Source organism: Gallinula chloropus, assembly GCF_964237585.1.
Source record: "Gallinula chloropus genome assembly, chromosome: 3".
In the NCBI taxonomy this organism is placed as follows: Eukaryota; Metazoa; Chordata; class Aves; order Gruiformes; family Rallidae; genus Gallinula; species Gallinula chloropus.
In genome coordinates, this window is record NC_140087.1 from 77165129 (window position 1) to 77189339 (window position 24211).

The window sequence follows — 24211 nt, forward strand, 5'->3', positions numbered from 1 at the left end:
ATTTAAGAACAACTCATGAAGGATTCTTTTTCTTTTGAGTATTCAACAATCTGCTTGTAGCAATGCTTGCATTTCAAATATAACAGGCTTGATGAATGTAGTTGTGTAACAGGGCTTTTTATGCTTCCAAGTGGACAGTCCTGTACGTTCTGTGTAGGATTTTGAACTGTGTGATCCATTATACTGAGGTTGTATTCTGGGTGCAGTGGGTTGCTGAGAAGATGGATGTGGTATATGAAGTGGTTGTTTAAAAGATAGTTATGCTCAGTGTGTAGATGCTTTGCATGCAAGATTTCCTCTAGAGAGGCTCTTCTTGAAGTAAAGGTGCTAAATGGTCACTAAAAAACTAGTCTCTAGAAGTGATGGTTAGTAGTGGTTTGGGCTGAATTGTTGGCATTGACCAGTGTTCCCTGGAGCACTGTAGTTCTCCAGGATTGTTTCTTTTTTTTATCTGTATGTGTACACCATAACTCATATTTTGTGACAGAGGTCTTAATCTTTCCTCTAACAAAGACGTAACCTCCTGTAAGTTCTGTGAGAGCCTGAGAGAGGAAAAGTGGCCTTTGTTTTTTTTCTGGAAATTATTTTTATACTTTAAAAACATCTGAAGTGTATCTGTTTAATGGAAATAAATCTCTATGGTGATGCCTCAGTTTTGTTTACTTGTTCACTTCTGGTTATAACTGGACACTTTCAACTGCCATCCTATTTTCCCAGAATATCACTGCAGATAGTGCAGTGCATCTCCCTACTACTGGTGTCCATTGTGCCTATCAACTGGAAATAAGGTTTCACTCCATCGTAGTTCAGGCTCTTCTGCTGGTTTCAGAAATCCCCATAGTGCTGACATGAAATAATTCACTGAGGGTTAAATATTACACTTCAAAGATAGCAGCCTGATTTGATGTCAGGTTTCACAGGTTTTTTTCAATCATGGTTTGACTGATGCACCAAAATTTCTTTGTGCTTCTTACTTGTTAGTCATCAATGGTGGCATATGCTCTGACATCTGGGAGGGGAGGGGGATACTGTCAGCCAGCTACTGTACAATGACAGGGTTCAAGGTGTGATCTGTATTTCAAAGTAGCCTGCCTTCTAGCCTTGTTGGCTGGAAACTGTATGTTTCACAGGTTTTGACTAATGCCTGCTTTTCCAGCCCTTACTAGGGAGCATAGAGAAGCCAGGGGCTGTGTGTTTTCTTCATGAGTTTAACTGCTGGCTGAAGACTGGGGGTGGTATATTTCTTAAACACACAGATGCTTACGGAGAACTGTGGTGCTTTTGTTTTCTTTGAGGTGGAGGGAAGATATGTCCATACTATTTAAAAGTTTGTATTGCACAGTAAAGATAATACTGAACTTGGAAGCAATACAATCAGAGATGTGAGATAATGTGGTTAATGACATCAGGGACTTATGGTACCCAATTGATCTCCTAAGCATTAGCAAAAGGGAAAGATCAAAACCACTGTAGTTCACTGGACACTAATTTATTATTACCAGCAGCTTCAGTGGCTGAAAGGACTTCATAGATAACACTTACTGTATTCCTGCTGTAGAGCAGAGAGATGTTTGAAAGAAGCAGTAGTTGGAAAAATATAAGCAGCAGTGTCTTTTAAACCCCCCCTGTCTATTTTTTGGAAGACATTAATCGTTCATGTGCTCGTCAGTTGAGTAAAGCATCTTGGGATGGCAGTAGCCAGTTCTGGATCGGCTCCATCTATTTCAAGCAAGTCTTTGAGGACAGAGTTCTTACACTGTCGTACCAAATCATCAGCTGGGACAAGAGTTGGGCATAAGCAAGCCAGGAGGGACAGAGGTGCAAGTGTTCACATGACCCCAGAATTCTACCCAATGTCCAGGTATAAGCCTGTGTGAGGGAGGGTGTGTGTTTGAAAGCTGGAGAGGGACTGTGTTACAAGGGTGTGTAGTGGTAGGACGTGGGCTAATGGCTTTACATTAAAGGAGAGTAGATCTAGATTAGATGGTAGGAAGAAGTTCTTTACTGTGATGGTGGTGAGGCCCTGGTGCAAGTTGCAGAGAAGCTGTGGCTGCCCCCTCCCTGGCAGTGTTCAGGGCCAGGTTGGATGGGGCTTTGGGCAACCTGGGCTAGTGGAGGGTGCCCCTGCTCACAGAAGATGTTGGAATTAGATGGTCTTTGAGGTCTCTTCCAAACCAGTCTGATTCTAAAACTCAATGTGTTTATTTTTGTGCCATAGTTTTTCCTGTTCTAATCTTGCTTGCAACTATGTCCACAGGCTCTTCATGGTTAAGTTTTATTTCTCCCCCCCCCCCCCCCCTTCCCCCCAAGTGTTTGAAGTGACTAACTTGGCTGTGTCTGCAGTTGCTACTAGTGCAAATTAACAGTGGTGGAACAACTGAGTAGTTTATAGGTGTGTCAGATTGGTAAGTTAAGAACAGGTGAAACTGACAGGAGGACTTGATGAAGGAAACCAAAATGAAGAGGATGATTAGAAAGACTGACAGAAAATAGGGCCAAGAAAATAAATTCAATTTGCTGATGTTATATAACCATCTTAGTGCAGCCTGTAGATTCATTAGTTTGAGAACATACTTTGTAAGGGAGAGTGATTGCATGAGACTTCACTTTTAGCAAATTGACTGTAATTTAGAGTGAAGGTGTGGGAGGTTGAATATATTATTCCTTGGATTTTTAGCTGGCATGATCTTGTCTAGCAGGTGAGTTTTTTTCAGTGTGTTCAGCTAGCATGAGTTCTAGCACACTTCCAATTTACAGTTGTGAGGATCTTTGAAACCATGAATTGGCACAGTAGCACTTCTTGATTATTTTTGTTTTAAACACCAAGAGGCTAAACTGGTAATATGGGGAAAGAATGAATTATCTCTTTCTGTACCAGGGTATTTACAGATTTCTATAAGATGGTGTGCAGTAGTAGTGTAAGTATTTCATGCTAGGAGAAAGATACGGGTTGGGGGGGAAGCTATTACTTTGAAGATCACCCTTAAGTAGGGGGTACTTGTCAAGTATGTGTTCTGTCCTGGCACAAACAGAAATGACTGGAAGAGCATGAGATGGGGGTAGGAAGAGAGCGGACCCCGCTGCGGTTACCTCTGGCAGCCACCCATCCTTTCTGAGCTGCAGAAGGCTTGGCGTGCACAACCCAGGGGTTTGTGTCCAGCAGGACCACGAGCCTCTGCTCAGGCCTCTGCTGATCAGAGGTGGGAGGTGATCACCCTTCTATTTCCAACTGAGCGCTTAATTTTGAGATCTTTTCAGGAAGATCCGTTGGATGTCTTGGACTTTGTCTTGCTTGCTTCTAGTGGTAAGGGATAAGGCTTTTCCTGTACCTGTGTAATCAAAGCTTTTGTTGTTGTTCTGTGTGTGACTGGTGTAAATGAGATCATACAGTCGGGCAACAGTTTATTTCTGAATGGCTCTCTTCATGCCCACCTTCTGTGGTGAACACAAATCCTTCCTTTTGGAAAAGCCTTCAATATGGAAGGGTGAGGAGGGAAGTAGCTTTAGTCCTCCTGTTTAAAAAGTCTCCATATCACCTTTGAGACTGACTTGTATTTTTTTTTCTTAGATATAATTGAAGAAATTGAGAGCAATGTTTTCATCAGTTAATCATCAGCATTCAGTTTTGTAAAAAGGTTGCTACTACTGAGATGGCTTTTTGTTATGAATACCTCATCAGTTGCTAGCCCTCTAGCTGTTTGTTATTGTATAAACATACTGTGTTTGTAAAGGCTTGGTGATGTTTCACCTGCCTGGTCAAATGTGTGGAAGCATACCCTAGGATGTTTTACAGCCTCACTCCAGGTCAGAATGCTTAATAGTGGTATTTTTTTCCCCTAAAACTTCTGGATCAGGAAAATGATGAAATGACACTTGAGTCTAACAGTTGGGAAGAAATGAGGTAATGTATGCATTATGGAAATCTAGAGGAGAAAGAAGGGCATCTCTAACTGCAGAATGTTGTAACGAGTTATATTTTAGTACTTTTAATCAAATCTTTAAATTACTGTGCTGAGACCATTTTAATTTCATCTAAAATATTCTTCGTATTCCTTCATGACATGTTTCTCACTGACAAAATATATTTTGGTATAATCATTTGATTGTTAACATAGTAACATTTGCCAGTGTAGAAAACACACGTTTATGCAGCAGTATAAGATTGTGTTAAGCTGTATGGTTTTATATGTGTACAGTTGAAAATACTATGGTTTGTCATCCTATCCTAATGTCATGAAGCCTGGGATTCCTGGGTTAGAGTACAAATGGGCTGAGGTTTTAGACATGCAAGTGTATAAAAGTTGTATTTTATAACTGCATTCCTGGGGTAAAATCAGTGGGTCTGGAGCTTCAGTGCACCAGCAAGGCCATATAATAGGAAATCTAGAGGGTAAAGAAAGTAAAAAGTACATTCAGCAGGAGTGGGAGAGCTGTTACCTGACTGATGGGAATACTAGAATCAAGCAAGGATGAATTGTTCTCCAATAACAGTTTCTTCCTTCGCTGACTACATGGGGAACCTGTGCTCCTAATTTAGGTAATCCTTGGGAAATGGATGGAACAGGCTTTTGAGCTAATCTCTTGAGTTTTATCTTGTTTCCGTTCAAATAAGTCATAGTAGCAGAGGCATAGCTGCCTTGGAAAGGACAAACAGAGTTTGGTGACTCCACAAAATCTCCAGGCAACCTATGCAAGTGCTCAACAATACTCACAGTAGGAAAAAAATTTCTTCCATGTTCAGATTAAAATTTGGTTTTAATAATACCATTCCGTGCTTAAATGCTTTCTCCCCTTCTGTGTGTAGAGTTGTAAGCTAAGTGATGTTTTGCAGTGCTTTGGACCAAAGTCTTTGTACTTCTTTCAGGTTATACTTGAGCAGTTTGTTCTTTAGAAGAGGTAATTCTCTGTAAGATTATTTGCCATACAGAATTTATCTGAAGGCTTGTTAGCCATCTGTCTTGTTTGTAATATGATGTTCCTCCTTAATGCTAGTACTCCTTTATTTTTTCAGCCTTTTAAGGATATAGTCAAATGACCTAAAAACCACAATTAATACTATGAAGTGCCAGGCCTCAGCTGAGGTATCAGGGCTGACCTAGTCTGACACACTAAGTAAAATTAATTTGGTTAAATGAGAGGTGTTTCTCTTTTCTGGTGGATCAGTTCTAGGGCTGCATACCTGTGACTCTTCTCTTACACTGTGTTGTTGTATATGTATCAAATTTGTCTGCAAAAGAATGCCTGGATGGGTCTGTGTATACAAACAGCTGCATTTCTATTCTGTGTGTAGTTTAACTCTTCTTCAACACTAAGAAGTACTAAAAGGAACAGGATCAAATGGTGTAGGCTTGTCTGGAATATGGGGAGGGGAGAGCAGAGAGGGAGGGATGGTTGGCACTAGTCACTGGGAGGGGTGGGTGAATGGGAATCTCCCCATGGGGCAGCTGCCAGGGGGAATCTTGACATCTTTCAATACTCTTGGCTAAACTGGGGGGGGGGGATATGTGTTGTGTTTTTTTTTCCCAATTTCTTTCCTTTTCTCTCTCTTGGAAAAAAAGGAAATTATCAGGAAATATAGGTAAAATAATCAGAAAAGGAGTTTAATGTTTTGCGGTTTTTTCCTGCATGTTTTGTCTGCTTGCTCTCCAGAATATCTTGGTTTCTAAATGCCCTGCCTTGTGTATGTGTCTGAGAGAATATGATAGACAGGTGGATAGTGATGGAGCTACCTAAACATGAAAGAAGTTGCATATTAAGATGATCAGTTTTCTAGATAAACTTTAATTTTTTGGCATGGTGATAAAGAGCTCTTCTTCCTCTTAAAAAGCCTTTTTTGGTCCTTGTGGCCTTCTAGCATAAGGGTTATCTGTGATGCCTTTTTCCATCTGTATTTTAATGGCTTACAGCATGGGATTACCATGTACAACAAAGAGCTCTGAGTCTGGAAGCGGCTGTGTTACTGGACTCTTAGCCATACCATGTCCCCATTGCTTGTTGTTCCATATGTTCAAACAGCTTTTTCAGTGTATTTAAGTGATTTAAAAGTAGAAATTTGCCATGACAAATTACAGGGAGTTGGTAGGAAGTGTAGTGGGTCGTGACTCCAAAATAAGCATGGAATAACTGATGAAGAGCTATTCTATCTGGTCTTAAAATGAGTGAATATCCAGAAGTATAGGAACTAAACAAAATGGGAGGTTAGATGTGGGAGAAGGAGGACCTGATGCTGAGAAAAGTTAGATTTATTTAATTGTTTTGAACTGAAAGTGTGAGTAGTTGATAACAGTTCATCAGGACACAGGGCATCATCTGCAGTTTTAAACTTGAAGAGCATTCATTGCAAACATGTATCAATTTGGAAGCTCTTAAATTAAGCTGCCATTACGTTTTGCTTCAGAACTTTTCAGGAAAGTAAACCCCAACTTGTATCTGAAATTAGTATAATTAGTTGCCAAAAGATAATTAACAGCCAAATACGCTAATTTTTTTTCTTCCCCCTATATGCTCACACCTTAGCAGTTGCAGCTGCTGGTGTTTTGGTCTCTGAAGTTTTACTGAAAACTGAATTCTTGTGCCAAAATTAGTTGTATTATGCATTTTAAAAAGGGTAGTTTTTCTGAAGTTTGAATGTACTTAAATATCTGTATAAACCCATGTGTAAGAGCTGCTCATGAGACGGGAGTGTTAATTGAAAACACTAGTGGATGTTTTGTAGCTATTTAGGAAAAGCTTCTGGAAGTTTATGGACAGGGCTCTTCATGCATGGTGCTGCATTTTATGATAAAAATACACGGTCAGCCTGCATCTGACTGTATGTTTCATTGCAGCTGAAAATGGGAATGCTGAGACTAGGTGAGCACTGCAGAGTGGTTGGCTATGAAGTGCTGAGAAATGGGCTGGGTGCCTAATACATACAGAATTTACACAGCATGTTTAGGTGTTGTATTTTTATTTAAAGTATGGGTCTTTTTTTTTTTTTTTAAAGTGCTATTCGGAAGGAGACAAAACAAACATCATAATTAGAAACTTGGATTAATATATCAAATGCCATTTGGTCTTCTAATAAAACACCGAGGTATAATTCCCCCCCCGAGATGTCCCAAGAGCAGTAACTGCTGGATTGGGGTGTTTAGGAGATCCTTACTCTACAGGACAAGGAAAATCAGCATCCTCCCTGTCCTGCAATTTCTTTTAATGCATACTAAGAAACCTTGTTTCCAGGTTTCCTAATGTTTTGTAACAGGTGGTAGCAATGGAAAACAGACAGTAATGTCCTTCCAAGTTATATAATATTGCAAACCCTGATGAAAAACACTTTTACTCTTATCTCTTGGAGCAGGAGTTTTGAATGTGGGGCAGTTGTTCTTTATGCAGGCTTCTTTTTGTATTCAAAGCAGCTTGGGTTTAGGTGGGCTGTTGTTGGCCCTTAATTCTAAATATGGTGTTCAGTGTTGATAGGTTATTGATTTTTTTTTTTTTTTTTTTGTCTAGCTCTTAAATTTAGACCTGCATCAGAAGCTGTCTACTACACCAATGTCTTAGTTTGACCATTTTCTTAACTCATCTTAATAACATATATGCTGGCAAATAAGTAATAAAGCATTTTCCTCCTGGGCCCTGGCAATGTTTGGTTTTGCTATAGTTGCACAGGCTGTTTTCTCATAATCATTTCTCTGAAGTTAAACAGAGCTATCCTGTTTTGAATTACAAACTCTACACGCTTTGGAGTTTGTAATTCAATAATAGAATAATAGGGACAATCATTCTGAAGAGTTTTCAGAGAAAATAATGATCAGATCAGTCTGACTTGGGGCATGCAAACCTTGCCACAGTTAGTCTTGGAAAACTCAGCCTTGTTACCAAGTACATCAGGTAAAACCATCCTTTGCTGATCCAAGGACAATAAGTGTTCACTTGCTTCTTTTGTGGATGCGTACTTCTGGCATAATTATCATTGCATAGCCTTGCTGAAAGTCAGGTTAAAAATAACTATATACTGTTATAGGGGGCCTGCATTCTTGGTGAATAAAAGAACAATAATGTGGAGGTATTTAATGATTTTTATTCTGCCCCCTTCCCCCCACTCCCACCCCCCCAGTCTTTACTGTATTTAGGTTTGCAATATACTGTTGGGTTCATACGGTAGCATTTCATGGAGGCTTGGGCATTTTGGAGGGGTGTGTGGTTTCTATTTCCATCTCAGTCGTAACATCTGAAATACTTGTGTAGATCTTTCTCCTGCTTGGGCGGGAGGAGAAAGTAGGATATATGTTTAGTATCATTATAACAGTAGGTTAGGGGAAATAACCAAAAGAGAATTCATATTTTACCTTTTGCATTTCACACAGTTAATCTCTTGACTGGCTGTTGGATATCCAAACTAGTGAGTAATAATAGCTCAAGGTGCTTTTTCCTACTAGCTGTCTGTCAAAGTTACATGGTCCAGCTTTTGCCTTTGGACCATTTGGTGTCCCTCTGCTTCTTCTTAGATCTTTGTTTGGTGTAAATTGCCACCGTAGCTGAACATGACTTGGGAACCTCTGCTTGGGATAGTATCTAGCTGCCCATATATACCAGTAGAATTTTCTCCAGAAAACTAGAATTGGTAGTCTGTTGGCGCATTATGTTTCTGAAGGTTGTGTCAAAGTGTTACCTGGGATCTATTAAAAAACAGTCAAGATTCAAATTGAGGTTTTCTTACTGACTCTGTTTTTCTACAGTTATATTAGATAACGTAAAGTGCTTAAGTTGATGGTTTCTGGTTCTTTATTATTCCTCCTCTGATGTAACATAATAGTAGGATACAGAGGGAAGAATGACAGCCATGCTTGGAAAGCTTTAAAGAACTATTAATGTACTTTTTCCTGCTGTTGCTTAGGAAGAAATAATGCCGACCATACCCACCCCCCACACCTCCAATGCCAAGCCTACAGAAAGAAATGTTTGGCCTTTCACTCTGGTTGCCTCTTTTCTTTACTTGTTTTTGTCACTGCAGGACAGATCTGTGACTGCCTTTCCTTGTCACGATAGGCATTTTAGAAACTCTTTTAATTCTGAAGAACTGTAGGAAATTCCTAGCTTAGTTTATCAAAACTGCTCCTTGATACAGCTGGGTTCTAGCTGGGCTAATGTATTGATAGATGCCAGTCACTTCTGATGTAGAGTCCATATAAGGCAGATGGCTTTCCATGGCAAGTGCTTCCAAATCTGTTACTACTACTAGTGGCAGGAGACAGATAATTTTCCACCTGTGTAACACAAAGTACTCTGCAGATGTGGCTTATGGCAGGGAAATTTGTGGGAGGCTTTCATTTCCTGAAAATTTGGTGAAATGATTGTGCCATGAGATTGTTTTATGAGAGTTATGCTTGAATAGTTGTAATAGTGCTTAGTCATAATGAGACTTACAGCTATGTGGATGGTTTTATTACACATACTTTCCTGTCCTTTCAAGGGCAGCCATGTTTCTCTGAGCAAGGTCTCTTCTAGCTTCCCATGCATCACAGAGAATCTCTGCGAATGGATTGAGTATGGGCCATAGAAAACGAAGTGTAAGATGAAGGTGTGTCAAGTTGAATCTCTATTCTCACTGAATTTACTCACTCCTATTCTGCATCTCCCTCACCCCCCATTTTTTTTTTGAAGGTACCAGAAAGTCAAAGAGAAAAAAAGAGCATTATGCTCCTCCTTCAGTTCCAGTAGTTACTCATGCAGGATGAGAATGAATTAGAATAAAAAAAGAATGAATTAGAAGTTTTAAGAGTTCACTGTTACCAAGAATATTCAGACTCACTGAATGTTACAGGAGGTGGCTACAGGGGTGGCTTCTGCAAGAAGCAGCCAGAAGTCTTCTGTAGGCCTCAGAGAGAAAACACCAGCTGGCTCAAGGCTGGAGTCACTGTTGACCAGGGCCAAGGCCATCGGTGATGGTCACAGTGCCTCTGGGAATCACATTTAGAAGGAAGAAACCTGCTAGCAACTGCCTTTTGCCTCCAGAGGAGGGAGTGAGAAGATGTAAGAAACCTGTGTGGACATAAAGATAAGTTAGGTGAGGATGGGGGGAGGAGGAGGAGGTGTCCCAGGTGCTGGAGAGAGCGATTCCCCTGTAGCCTGTGGAGAAACTCATGGTGGAGTGAGTGTAGCCCCATAACCTATGGAAAAGGGTGACACCCCACCTGCAGCCCATGGAGAGGCCCCGTGCTGGAGCAGGTGGAGACACACAGGAGATGCTGTGACCCTCATTGGAGCAAGCCCCTGCCAGCACTTGCAGCCTGTGGAGAGAGAGACAGATGAGAAAGAGATCTGGGCTGGTGCAGGTTTGCTATGGGGAGTGGGGCTTGTGACTCTGGAGTACCAGGCTGGAGCAGTCTGGACCTGAAAGACTGAGAGACATTCTGTGCCTCTATGATTGCACACCATGGGAGGGGATCCACGCTGGGGCAGCTGGGCAAGAGCTGAAGCCCCGTGGGAAAGGACTCACGTTGAAGTTTGTGGAGGACTGTCTACCCTGGGTGGGACCCCACGGTGCAGCAGGAGAAGGGTGTGAGGAATGCCCCCACAAGCTGGGAAGGAGAAGAACTCATGAGGAACTGACTGAAACCCCCTTTCCCTGCCCCTCCCTGTGCCACAGTGGGAGGGAAGAAGGGAGCAAAATCTTGACTAAAGTGAAATCTGCTAAGAAGGGAGAGGTGGGGGGAGCTGCTTTAAGATCTGGTCATGCTTCTCATTACCCGACTGTGGTGTCACTGGGGGTGCAGGGCAGTGTCATAAATTAGTTTTCTTTCCTTTATTCTGTTTTGAGTCTGTTGTGCCCATGATGTTGATTACAGGATGATCTCTCCCTGACCCTATCTTGACTCCTAAGCCTTTCAATGTATATATTCTCCCTTGTCCAACTGAAAAGGGGAGCGATAGACCAACTTTGGTGGGTGTCTGGACCTCCAGCAAGGGTCAAACCACCACACTAACAAATGTAAGCTTTCTGCTTGATAGCTCAGCTACTCTCTGCTTATTAGAAATAGTCTATCCTCACAAATACCTCATTCATTTTACATATGATAGCTATCTCCTTTTTCTCCAGAATATGCTAACTAGCTTGAGCCAGACCATCAGCCAAGATGGGCATACTGGTTTGCCTTAATGGCCATTCCATGAATCTAATTTACCTAACTGGCCTTACTCACCTCAGCTGATGTCTGCTCTCTCTCCCTGATACAGAGGTTTTGGAGGCTAGTTTTCATCCTATCAATGTCCATCTGTTTTACTAAGTTTCATATAGTTCAGGGAAGAGAGTCTTCATTTTTGTTTGTTTCGGGGTTTTTTTTAAAGTGCTGCTGACTGGTTGGTTCGGCAGTTACTCTGTGCCACCAGAGCACGTGTATTCTGGTCACTTTGGTGTTGCTGTTGGAGAACCTATTGCTTCTTCCCACAGGACAGACCATCTCCTTGTAAAGTGGAATTTTATTAGGGAGGAAAGGGGTTTGAGGCTTGGTTTTGGTTGTCTTGCTTTCCACCACACTACCTCCAAGGCTGTGGTCACAAGGCTGCATTCTCATCTGCATTCAGACATCTGGGAGTGTACTGCCTGAAATTAAAGAATAGGGGGTTATCAGAACTCTTTTGACAAGCTGATGCAGAATAAAATGGGAATACTTGAACCTTTTTCAGTGTGTTTTTGTTGATGCTGGCTATGCTTTTGTAATGAGATGGAAGTTGTGTATTTCATCTGAAGAAGGTAGTGAACTTTGAAGCTAGTTACTTGACTGTTCTAACAAATGAAGTGATATAAGAATATAGAAATTGTAATTAAATTCATACTAGTTGGACACTTGAATCAGTAGTCAAAATAAAAATAAAAAAAATGGCTTGTAGTAATCAAGTCTATTTTCTTTTAAATGGCAGGAGGAATGGCTCTTAAGGACTGAGGAGGAATGCCCCTTAAACACTGTGTATTACTGAACCTTTAAAATCTACTTCGTCAGCTTTTTTGCAGTAGCATCGAGGAGCCATGTAGCCAGGCCACAGCTTTGAAAGTATTTCTCTTATTAATGATGAACGCACCCAAAGACATCCTTGTCCCTTCTCTGAAAGCTAGTCAGAGCAAAGTAAAGCTGCCTATTGAGTAGGAAGGGAGATTCTCTTAATAAATATACTTGCAAAGCAGCCACCTGATTTGTGTATTAGCTTGCTAAATGTTTTAGATGATGCTGTAATACAGTTATCAGCTTGAGAAAACAGTAGGTTTCTTTTTCTTTAGTGTTTTTTAAAATTAGATCTCCTTATTCTGGTTTGTCACCTGTTGTTTGAAGCCTCCTAGTGTTGACTATTACAGCTGCTTCTTGTAAGAAAGTTTTCCTTCACACTCTAAAATGAGTTATCTAACAAGTAGCTTGGGTATATAGCTAATTGCACAGTTCCTCTGTATGTCTAATAAATATGTGCATGTTGTTGTCTTTTTTAAATTCAGTCTTTAACCTGGTATTAAATATCTCTTGGAGATTGGATCTGGACATAAACTCAAATTTTTCATCAAACAGTACCTACCATTTTCTGTGCCTGGTTTCTGAAAAGGGAAATATTCTTCATAGTACTTGGAGGGCTTTGTCCACATGCAGTTTTTGTGCTAGATGGTTTTAGACTAGGACCTCCCTTGTGAACGAGGTTGAAATGTGAATAGCTGGTTTTGATGGTAGGCAATTTTTACAGAAATATAGCTGGGTACAAGTTTTGGGCTTGCAGCCAGTTCATCTTTCCCAGTTGTCTCCTTTCACTTTGCCTGCCTTGTGCCAGCTCTCACTGTTATTACTGCCTTGTGTGTGTATAGGCTGTGTTTTAGTATGCAGCATTTTGAGGGTGCTAGTTGACCTAACAGACCTTTAAGGGAAAGTTTTTCTCTCCCATCTGATTTGAGTGACCAATGTAAGAGGGCTTCAGAGTAAGCTGAGGAGGAAGAAAGACCTGAAGTCTTTCCTCCTCTTAAGTAAAAGTTTATTTCCATTAGATTCTAAGAATAACACACAAAAAAAAGAGCCTGAAGAAAATCTCTGTGTAGATATAAGTAATTACCTTTCTCCCTGTAGAAAACACACTTAGATGTGTTGTAAAACTAACACAAGCTTTTGAGCAAATACTGCTACAGTTGAGCATCTGATCTATTCTTACTCTTTTTAGGCCATCATGACTGCACGACCTATTTCCATAGAGTAATAAGCTGTCTCATTTCAGTATTCATGTTTAAAAAGCTTGAAACATAAATTCCAAAAAGGTGGTGTTCAGTTTTTGGATGGGGGGGTGGTGTGGTGTGTGGTTTTTTTTTTTTACTTTGCTCTATACAAGTACAGCGACTTTTAGCTTAATTTCTTTCTTTCTCTCAATTTAAGAAATAATTTCCATACAGGAAAAACTCTGAAGTTTTTCTGTATCAAATAAAACCATTACAAATTTCTGTAAGCTTGCATATTGTTACATATCTTTGCTTTATTATCACAGTAAGAAATGGTATGTATATTTAAAATATTCTAGCAATCAGTAATGGTTATTGTGTCTAGTTGTTGCTTCCCAGAAGGCAGAATCTCTTTATTCCATATGGTGTTCAGTAAGTCTGATCTTTCAGCACATCTTTAAGAAAGCATACATTTTTAATGTTAGGTCTGTCCCCTTTCCAAACTGAAAGCCTGCTGCTTTGAATGGAGAGCCTGACCCTAGTTTTGTATTTATTTATGTATTTTTTTTTCTTTTTTCTTTCCCTGGGTCTACTCCAGTTTCAGACAACTTTGACTCCTGTCAGATGAATATTTCTTGTTGACCTGTGCCATCAGAACCTTAGAAAAATAACTCCTCTTAGATTTTTATCTCTGAGCCAAGCTACTCTGGATATTGCTTGGGAAATGCTGCAGGTTTTATTTCCATGATGATATATATTATAGTATTTATTAGAGTATTTTTCTGTTAGCAGTAAATGAGTTTGCAGCTACTTTTTTTTTTTTTAATATGTGCCTCCTGTTTCTTAGGATGGGGTTTTTTGATTGGTTTTGACTTCAAGTCCTCTTTGGAGAAGTGGAACTTGATAGTGGAAGATCACCACAATGCTCCTGCCTTTTCAGTCTGGGCTTGCTGAATTTCACATGTGTTCTTTCTCAGTTTCTGAGTCGCTTTGGTTGTGGGGTTTTTGTTATTTTAAGTTTTTTTTTGGTGTGGTTGGTTGTCTTTTTTGGATGTGGTGTTTTTTGTAGTAGCATTCCTAGCTAGGGGTTCTATTGGGAGAGATACTCAGGTAGGCCTCAAAAGCAAACCGTCTCCATTTCGAAAGCAATCCGCCATCCGTAATTTAAATGAACCCTTAAATGCTGCCCTGCATCAGTGGGAATGTTTCTAGTGGTGAGAAACTTTTTTGCATTGAGGTTGTGGAGTAGAATGTACCATTTCTACACGTGCTGTCTGTCAGGGTTTGGTAGTGACTCCTTTTCAGACTCAGCCACTTACCGGGAGCATTTGCAAGGACAAAGGACGAGTGTTGGTCACACTGGTGATGCATACATTTATTAAGAGCTCAGTCCTGGAGATTTTTTCCCACAAGGAGAATGGTGGGTGTGTTCTTGGTTTTGGGCTCATGATTTGTTACTGATGCTCATGTTTTTGCAGTTATTGTATCTGCAAATACAGATCTCCTGCCTTGTATTTCAGTTCTGGAAGTTATTTTGCCTTTATTGCTGTCTCTTTTGTCTGCACGTTCTCTTTCTTCTCCCTTAAATTTATGCTGTCTTTTCTGTTTTAAACTAATCCAGCAGTGAGGTAGTTGGAGCTGTCATCTCACAGGATGGCAGTCTCCATGTTTTGCCAAATATATGGCAAGATTCACTCTGCTCAAAGTAACTGAGCTGTATCAGTTCACATTTTAGTTGCATTTTGTAGCTTTTTCTTCTGATTGTGAAGAAAGATGGTGTTGGGAATTTTTGTCTTAATAGTTTATTCTGTCATTTTGTAATTGCACGAGTTCTATGTAAGACTCCGTGTGGTGAACTCTTGGTACTGTTGAAATTCGGCTGATAGGCGAGGTGCATTATCACCTCATTCACATAGCTTCAGTATGGGTTAATAGGGTGTTCTTCTAGGACCTACACCCAGTTTGGTATCGATTTCCCTATTTGAAATGTGTTGATTTTTGTGTCTTGTAGTGTTATGGCTTGTGTCATGAGTGATGTTGAACTAGAGGATAAGAGGTTTTTTCAACTTAAAGTTTTGATCTGTCAGTATTGCTTAGCTTTTAAATTTTCAGTGAACATTATTTTGTTTGAAACTTTTATTTAATATGTAACTGATGTAAAATGCTAAGGTAAATGTTTGAGACCAGACTTGGCTGAATATACTTGCAGTTTTTAAGAGATTAGGTTGACTTGGTTAAAACTGTGACAGCATCTGACCATCATTACAGCAGGTATTTGTATGAGGGCATTGATATTACACACACTCCCCCAGATTTGTTTAATGACTTCTATACTTCTACCATCAACAAATGTGATTATAATGCTGCTTATTTATGTTATTAGATGCAGTGGCTAATACTGCTGTGCTTTTAAAATAGGGTTTTAAAAATATTTTTGAGGCACTGCGGTTCTGTATTTTAAAATTTATTTTTCTGTTTAGAAGCAGGTGTATTGTCTGCTCTGTGATTGTGCTTTTAGAGGGGGATTTTGGAAACAGCTCTTAATTCTCCATCTGCATTACTAGCAGTGTCACGTTGCTCAGGGAAAAGTAATGTGCGGTTATTGGGAAATAGTATTTTCTGAGAATTACATATCTGAAAGTTAGCACGGTGGCTGGTGGCTGTTTGGACCATACAGTGCAACTTTTGGAAGGCTAAAAACAAGCACCAAGCTTACTTCTGTAACAGCTGATTTGAAATTTTGAGGCTTCCTCATAGCATTTCACTTGATGGTAACTAAACAGGCCACACTTGGAAAAACGCTATCAGTTGTTATTGTTCCTGAAATCCACCCAGAAGCTGGCCAGGCCCTCAGAAGCGTGGCAAAAACTGCTAGTAAGAAAAGTCATCTAACTTGCTTGATTGTCCTTCTATAGCCATCAAATTAACGGCATACAATTAGCAGGTTTGTGGCAGGGCCATTGCTCTTGGGTTTTTGAGATGCTCTTCTCCCTATGAGCTCACCTCTCAATAGGTGAGCTGCTGTCGTAATGCATTCTGTGTTTGTGCTGCTGCCATGGACCAGCACCGGCATTGCTGACAGTGACAGCTGCCATGGTGTGTGTGTGTGTGTGTGTGTGTGTGTGTGTGTGCCCTAGGCACCCATTGCTTCCCACGCTCTGGGTGATACGTGCTTTCCCTGGTGCCCTTCTCTCATCTTACTTGTGGCTTGAGTAGAAAAAAGGAAGATGTTAATTCTTCAGCTACCTGCTGTGAAGCTGAGTGAATGAGTAGGTATCCCTTAATGTCATCTGTGCTAGAGAAGTGATTTAGCAGGACTCCTGCCATCCTCCTAAATCCACTGCAAGAAAAAGAATACATTTCTGCTTAGCCAGTCCTTCAGTGTTTCAGCTAAACCAATCTTTGCTTCCATTTTCCCCCACAGGCTCCCACCTTCTTTTTCCAGAAGCAGTATGGTTTGTCCCTAGTAACCTCCAAGGCTTTACTTCTGAGGACCTCATTGGAACATGTCTCTGCCTTTTTCATTGCCTATTGAGCTAAAAATTCTGTATTCTGGTATTTTTTCCCATTTCCCCCCCTGTGTATTGGGTTCTTTTGGGGTTTTTGCTTTGTTATATGTGGCAATTTTGAACTGGTCTATTGACCATCCAGAACGGGGGGGGGAACCCAAAACCCTGCTACTGACAGTCATTTTGTGTCTTCAGTGCAAAATAGGGGAATAGGCTTGAGATGATCCCTGAGTAAAATGCTTCTGGGGGATATTAGCAACAGAAATCATAATTACTGTATTGGATCCTAAACAGAAATAAGTGGTGCAAAGCAGTTAGGTACTGCAGTGCTGGAATATGTTTGGGTGATTGGCTGTGAAGGCCTTGCTGTGGGCAGTGGCCACCTCAGTCCTTCCTGTCCGGGCCTACTTCAGACCCACTACTCCTCTCCTGCTCTGCTGTATGAGAGAAGACTGGGAACTCTCCCATAGCAGCTTCTCTTTTCCTTCTGCTGATACCTTGTTGACTCGGCAGGGTGTTTTCTGTCAGAGATTAAAAGAAACCAGTAGAATTAGGTGACTGAATTTGTGAGCAGGCAGTGAGTCTGCTATGGGGTCAGTAACCTCCCACAGGTGTGCAGTGCCAACACTGGGCCAGGTGCTCCTTCACAGGAAAATGCACTGCAGTTCATCTATCAATGTCCTTTAGGCTTTTTGCATAATGCATAAATATTTGTCTTTCATAGGGAGAGAAGTGCTCAGATGCTAGTGAGGTACATAAGGAGCAGGCAGGGAGAGCGAGCTATCTTCTAGCTGAAGTTACAGAGGTTGCTCTGTTCTAAAACATGGTGGTTTGATAGTAGGAGTTTCACGGTTCTGTGCTGTCCATAGAAACAGCACTGCAGCTGTAGAAGGGGTGGTGCTTCTTTCCAGTTTTGTCCCCTCTTTGTGTCTGTGCTGGCTGATCATGGACGTCCTTCTGCAGGGTTAGTTTTCAGGTGAATTAGTGAGCTGATTGACATTCTCTGAGACTGTCCTGAGCTGCCACTGTGAAGTTGCCCACATACACCAGATAACTTCACCTCTTTACCAGGTTCTGTCTTCTATTTAGATGTCCTAGTAGTCTTGTGATCTGTTTGTATGTGGCAAGGTTTGCAGTTTATAAACACCTGCCTAAGGTAGGGGAAAAATTAGCACCAGAAAAGAGCAGGAGTACACTGAAGATTCTTTAGAATTTTATTGGTTTAGCTGTCAGCGATGTACCAGTTTGGGCTATGCAGGCATGCATAATTCTATATAAAAGTAATGTTTTGTACCATGTAAAAACAAACACAAACCCCTTAGGACAATAATGAGATTAAGATCTTGAAATGTAAAGGAGTCTTTGGAACTCTTAGAACTGTTTTTCTTTGTTCTAAAGAGACTGGTTTAATATTTGAAGGGGGAAGGTATATTCAGGTGGTTGTTTTTTGTGAGTGTGAGCTTTTTGGGTATTTTTTGTTCCTGACATCAATCTCTGTTCACCCTAATATATTTAGGAAAAGTGTTCATGGTATTGCATTCCTGGCTATCACTTCTACATCATGTTTTACGTAGTTTAAAAATTTTAAAAAGCAGTTAGGAAGAAACGTCTGCAGAAAGTATGTCTTTTAGTTATGTGGAGTTGGGCTTTATTTTTTAGATGGCTTTTGTGTTGACCTTTAAATTCTTGTCATTTTGATGCTAGTTGTAGGGTGTGCGGGGATAAATAATTACTCTTTGCTTGTTTCAAGTGTGCTTTATAAATATATGAACAGGGAAAACTAATGAATCCAACTTTTTAAAGTTACACTCATGATATTTTCTCTGCTTTTTTTTTTTAAGGGTAGGGAGAGTGTATACTCTTACCTTTCAAAGTGTAGTTTAGTTAAACAGATTGTATGTTTATTTTAAAGCTACCTCCATTTTACAGAAGTATTTGCATGCTGCCTGGGCTGTTCCTGAAATGTTTGTGAAAAATTTTGCCTTGAGTTTTGTACTAAATACCATGTTTTCTAAAGGATGTCTTTGATAACATCTAGTTAACAATCAAAACTCCAGTGTTCATCGTTATGCTGCTAGTGAAAAATTCGTGAGGTAATGAGGTGATGGAATTAGCACAGTGAATTATGTACTTGCAGAGAAACAAAAAGCCACGGTTTTGTGGGGTTTTCGGTGGGGGGGGGGGCGGGGGGAGGTAAATGGCTTTTGGTATAGCTGCTCTGTCCACATGGAGGACATAAGTTAATACATGTCTGCTTTCTCATGTAATTTTATGTATGCTGTGTATATCCTGATTTTTCACTTAAAGTTCTCTCAGCACAAGCACACATTTCCCCCTCTCCTGACTGAAAACCTTTGTAGCCTTTTGTGGTATAAACCAAAACTATAATTCTAATGAGCAAATTTTGGTTTTGTTTGACAGATGATGAGGCACCTGCAGATATGGTTGCAGAAGAATCAGGTCCTGGTGCACAAAATAGTCCATACCAACTTCGCAGAAAAACTCTTTTACCTAAAAGAACAGCTTGCCCTACAAAGAGCAGTATGGAGGTAATTTTTTTTGTTTAGTTTTAATTCTTAACAGTTTCAAGAATAAGCAGCTAATGAATACTTCTCATAACTTACCTGACTGAACTAATTCTTATTTATTTCACTAAAGGGTGCCTCCACTTCAGCTACTGAAAACTTTGGTCACCGTGCTAAACGTGCCAGAGTATCTGGAAAATCCCAGGATTTATCAGGTAATAAACTTTTTGTACAAAAAAAGAGGGTAGTGGAGAAGGGGTGGAAACACTTTTACTTCACACATGCACACCCCACATACCCCTTCCCCTGAACTTTCTCCTGTCTGTTCTCCAGCTAAGAAACAGTAGTGACAAAACAACCACAAACTCGTTCTGAACTTTGAATTAGGAAGCACGATGCTAATCTGATTTTAGAATCTGGTCCTTGAGTCTGCCCGTTTCACTGCAGGCGTGTTGGTTTGGGTGCTGTTGGTTTTGTTTTGGTTTGTTTTCATTCTCCTCAAAGGGCTGTGTAGTTGTATCCAAGCTACTGTTAGAAGCAGTAATTCCACAGTGGTGTGGCAGTCTGACTAGGCTTGTTTATCATTCTCATACTATTGTTCCCGTATGTTGTTTAGAGGTTGCTTTGGTATGTTGTTATAGCACTTAATTCTGGAGAGGGGGAGAGTTTGTGTCTGTTTATAAATTAAAATTACCCATGTACCTACATACATGTACCTACATATGCACAGTGTATGTATGTTGTATAATAAACAGTTACACACATGCATTTGATATGTGCACATACATAGGCATGCATATCCTACTTGTTCTTCTCTTCTACAATATATTTCAGTCTGTGTGTTTCTATCCCTTTTTGTATCGTGACACGCTCCTTAATTTCAGGAGATCAGTCTCTTTCCTCTGGAAAATCAACACCAATGCTTGTCAACTCCCATTCATATGATTTCCTCCTGCTTTTTCTTGGGTTGTTATTTTAGTCCATGTTTCCCTTAATGCTGTGAATTAAAACCAAGCAGCTGGCACTAGGCTTTGGTCCATTTTCATTACTTCTGTTGAAGTCTGCTCTTTCTGGCTTCTTACCTTCTCTGCAATGTGGATTTTATCTTTCAATCCATTTCTCTCCTCCCCCTCTGGCTTGCTTTACCCACCCCTTGATTAACTCTTAATTTCAGCAGCTGTTAATTGTTTAACCTCAGATTTAAATCCTTGAAGTAGCCAGAATGAAGCACTCAAGTTGATGTTTGGTTGTATTTCAGTTTCACTTCCTGATTTGCTATCTGAAGCCTTGTGCAAAGTTGTCTCTGTTTGGTCTTGCTAGTTCTTAGTGTTTCTGCAAGAAGAAACACACTTTAGATGTGTTCTTCATCGCGCTTTTATCTTCCTCCTTGCTTTGGTGAAGGTATGTAACTTAGCAAGTCCTGTGGTATGAATTACAGCATGCATGACACTGACTTCTAAAGGAATTCTCCAAACTTTCGCCCTGTGCTCCTTTTGTTATGTTTGTTACATTCTTGAGCTCATGTGGGGAAAGTACAGGGATTGTGGAGGATTTTTCCAGTGTGGATTTACCAGAGGAATTGCAAACAATTTTATAACTGTATTCAAACTAGTTGCACTCTAACAAGGGAGTGTCCTCAACCCATTTCATATTAATCTCTTCTCAGCATGGATGATGTGTTGGGTTTTGGTTTGGTGGGTTTTTGTTGTTCCCACTGAGTTTTTGATATATTCCTTTCAATTTGTACAAGTATCGATTGTTCTTGTTAGCGTAGGTAGTAGCTGTTGTGACTGGGTTGTAAGCATGAGGCTTGCTGGTTTGCTATCAGTGCAGAGATTGTGTGATGTAATCTTCAACATACAGCTGTTTACTTCAGAATTGTAGATGAAATGAAGACATGGGACTTAAAATATAGGTATGATGATGTCTTGGTGGAGGAGAACCATTCCTTCTTGTGTGGACTCTGAGTTGAGCAAAACCTGGCGGAGATGGAAGGAGAAATGCCAGTCAATTAGACTTTCCAACTGGAGTGGAGCCAGTAGTTGGAAAAGGAGAAGAGTGTTCCTTATTTTAATACTGATTTCAGAATCAGTGCTGATGGGAGCAAGTTGCTATTTCAAATTGTAAGGGTTATGATGAGGGGGAATCAGTCTCAGGCACTTCAGAACACATTAGAATTTTGAAATGCTAACTCTTTTAAGAATTATTATTTACAACCCTGTCCTCCACTGACTGGTCTCTGCAGTCGACAGTGTCTTCAGTTCTGAGATGGAATGATTAATGAATATACAGGAATCTTGATGAAAAAGCGACATGTTATAGAAAATACGTAAATTTTTCACGTAAACTCTTACATAAAATACAAAAAAAAGAAGAAAAAAAATAAAAGTATGAAGGAGTTGTGGTTCTTACATAGCAAATGGCTTGTGAACCTACAAATCCAGCATTTTTTTGACATCTATGCAGAAAGCATTTACAGCTTTTTAGATCTTATTGATACAAATATTATATGTATTTCTTGATTTTTGGGGAAGATTTAAGTTTAGTATATTGTGACCTTTTCTTTACATTACCTCAACTGAAAATGTATACTTCCATTTACTAGGATATTTCAGTCTCCAGCACCATGTGTCTCCTCATGCCACGTTAATCCAGGGATTTAATCATTTGACATATTCTTCCTTCTTGTTCATTACTGCATAGACTTTGTCCTCTCTTGCTTTAAGAGCACTGCATGTGCACACCTGTTTTATACTGGACAGTTCTTGCTGATTTCTAACCACCTTTGGGAGACATCAGTTCAGAGACAAGTAACTCTCTTCACTGAACTACGGAGTTGCAGTTGATACTGAGACGCCAGGTTACTGGATCACTCATTGATTGTTCCACATACTAGGTACATGCCCAGCTCATAGTTCACAGGAATTTTTATTTTTTACTTTTCCCTAAGAACACTGAATGCTGTTTTCTGACAAATTTCTGCTTCTTAACAAGGAAACACTTTTACTAAATGTCTCCTTACTGAGCAAAAGCTACTTGTCTCCATCTTCTCTGATAAAATGGATGGTGAGGGTATCTATGTAAGACCTATTTGCAGTTCACAGGATGGCATTCTTGCTCTTTGTATGAAGAAGGTAATTCACTTTCATGCAGCTTTCCCTGCCCTGTTTTACTATATCAGTTTCTATCTACTAAACAATCAAAACTGAAACTGAAACAGCTTCACACATCCTGTGGAAACAGAATGACATAACCAGTTGTTTCTAATTTTCATTTGTCTAGTATATTAACAATTTAGTAAAATCATAAATAGTTCAACTGTCAACTTATGTTAGGGCAAAAAGATAAAGATTGGTGATGACCTCTTGGATTTTGTTTTCATTTTATTCTTGTCTATTTTTAACACTTACCTGGAAAACTGTCAGGTTTTGTTTTTATATACACATTTCGGACTTAAACCTTCATTTTTGTCAATAGGAATAAAACTGTCAGGAGTAGAAGCACATGAATGTTCCTGACTTCTGTGGCCAGAAAACCCTTTAAAACTGTTTCAGCTTATTTTTTGTAAACTGGGAGGAACATATTGAATGCGTGTTTGCTTTGACAGGTTACTAAAAGAACCCTAATGTGAAGTGTGAATTTATAAAGCAAAAGCATGGAGTTCTCCCTTGGACCCAAAGGATATTTAAGTCTTCACATGAAGAAGCAAATTAGCTTTTTCAAGTTATACTGGAGAATTCCGTGTAGTAATTAATCACTCAATTAGTGATTTGAATGGAGAAATCTTAAAACAACCCTGTTGTCTTAATTCAGCAGAAGGGCAATTTAACTTTCTCACTTCTACAAGATTTTTGGGTAAAGGTGGCTGAGGAGACCTGTAAAATCATCCTCTTCATTTTGCAAGCACTGCCTAAATTTTCAAGTAAATACAACTTGAAAAATTTAAAGAGGTGGAGGGTTTATTGTGAGTTTATTTTTATCACAGTGAGATTTTTTTTTTAACACTTTTTAAAAGATGGTCTGTGTCCCTAGCATTTGGATTTCAATTTTTATTTCTGAGATATAGCCTAGAGAGGAAAATGGCAATATGAAGCAATGGGAGGCACTACGCTACTGAACGTCCCTCTTTAATTAAACAAAACCAAAACAACGAGGTCCTAACATATTTAAACTTAAAGGAAGAAAAAATTCTGCAAGCTGTTTAGGGAAGGAACTGATTGTCTTGAAGATCTAATTGTACCCCTCAGGGATTTGTGTGTGGAGGGCTTGTGAGTATTTACTGTCTTGCATTTACAACATAGCACTTCAGATTGTAAGACAGTGGAAGACTGTAGCTCCATATCTAACTGGAAAGCTACCAGAAAAAGGTGAATTCAGAAGTGATGTCCAATTATCCTGTGATAGATTTCAAGGATAATTAGGACTGTATAATGAATTGCTCCTGCCTGTTTGACAGAGGAAAGAACCTTCTAAAATAACAGTATTGATTGTGCATCTGATACTTCTTGGTGATCCCTAGCCATGCTCACCTTATGGACTGCTGGTATATGCTCCCTAGACTTTGGACTCTTCAAGTGCCTCTCAAGCATAAAGCTCTTCCAGACTGATTTGCTTTTATTATTTTTGATAGCTTACTGGCTTCAGCCTGGCTTCTAAGTGAGGGACTTTTTCTTTGTTTTTTTTGTTGTGAGTTTGTTTTGATATTAAAAAAATATTTTTAATAAAAATTAATAATACAGCTGCTGAAGGGAACTGTCTTGGGCAGCTTCTGGACATTCCTTCCTGTCTCCTTCCTTGTGTCCATGCTGGCACTTCTGTAGCTTGCAATGAACTACAAGGAGCTGCCCCATTAAAAAAACGTAGTTTGGAGGAGGGTGGGTGAGGATGAGGAAAATAAATTCTGGTTTATTCTGTGTGATCAGTTCTACCATCCTAAAGGATACTTTGGGAGCAAATAGCTGTGGGTACATGGAATGGTGAGACTCATCCCTCTTATACATCATATGTTTTTGTTG

General features: G+C 39.8%; 1 protein-coding gene across 1 annotated transcript in view; it reads left to right on the forward strand.

Annotated features, from left to right (window-relative positions):
• Window positions 1-24211, forward strand: part of FBXO11 (F-box protein 11) — a 75942-nt gene that overhangs the window by 18963 nt on the left and 32768 nt on the right. The window contains exons 2-3 of the mRNA XM_084261877.1: window positions 19093-19220; window positions 19330-19411. Of these exons, the coding sequence (XP_084118003.1) occupies window positions 19113-19220; window positions 19330-19411 (190 nt within the window). The 5' untranslated portion in view covers window positions 19093-19112. The remainder of the gene's footprint in view (window positions 1-19092; window positions 19221-19329; window positions 19412-24211) is intronic.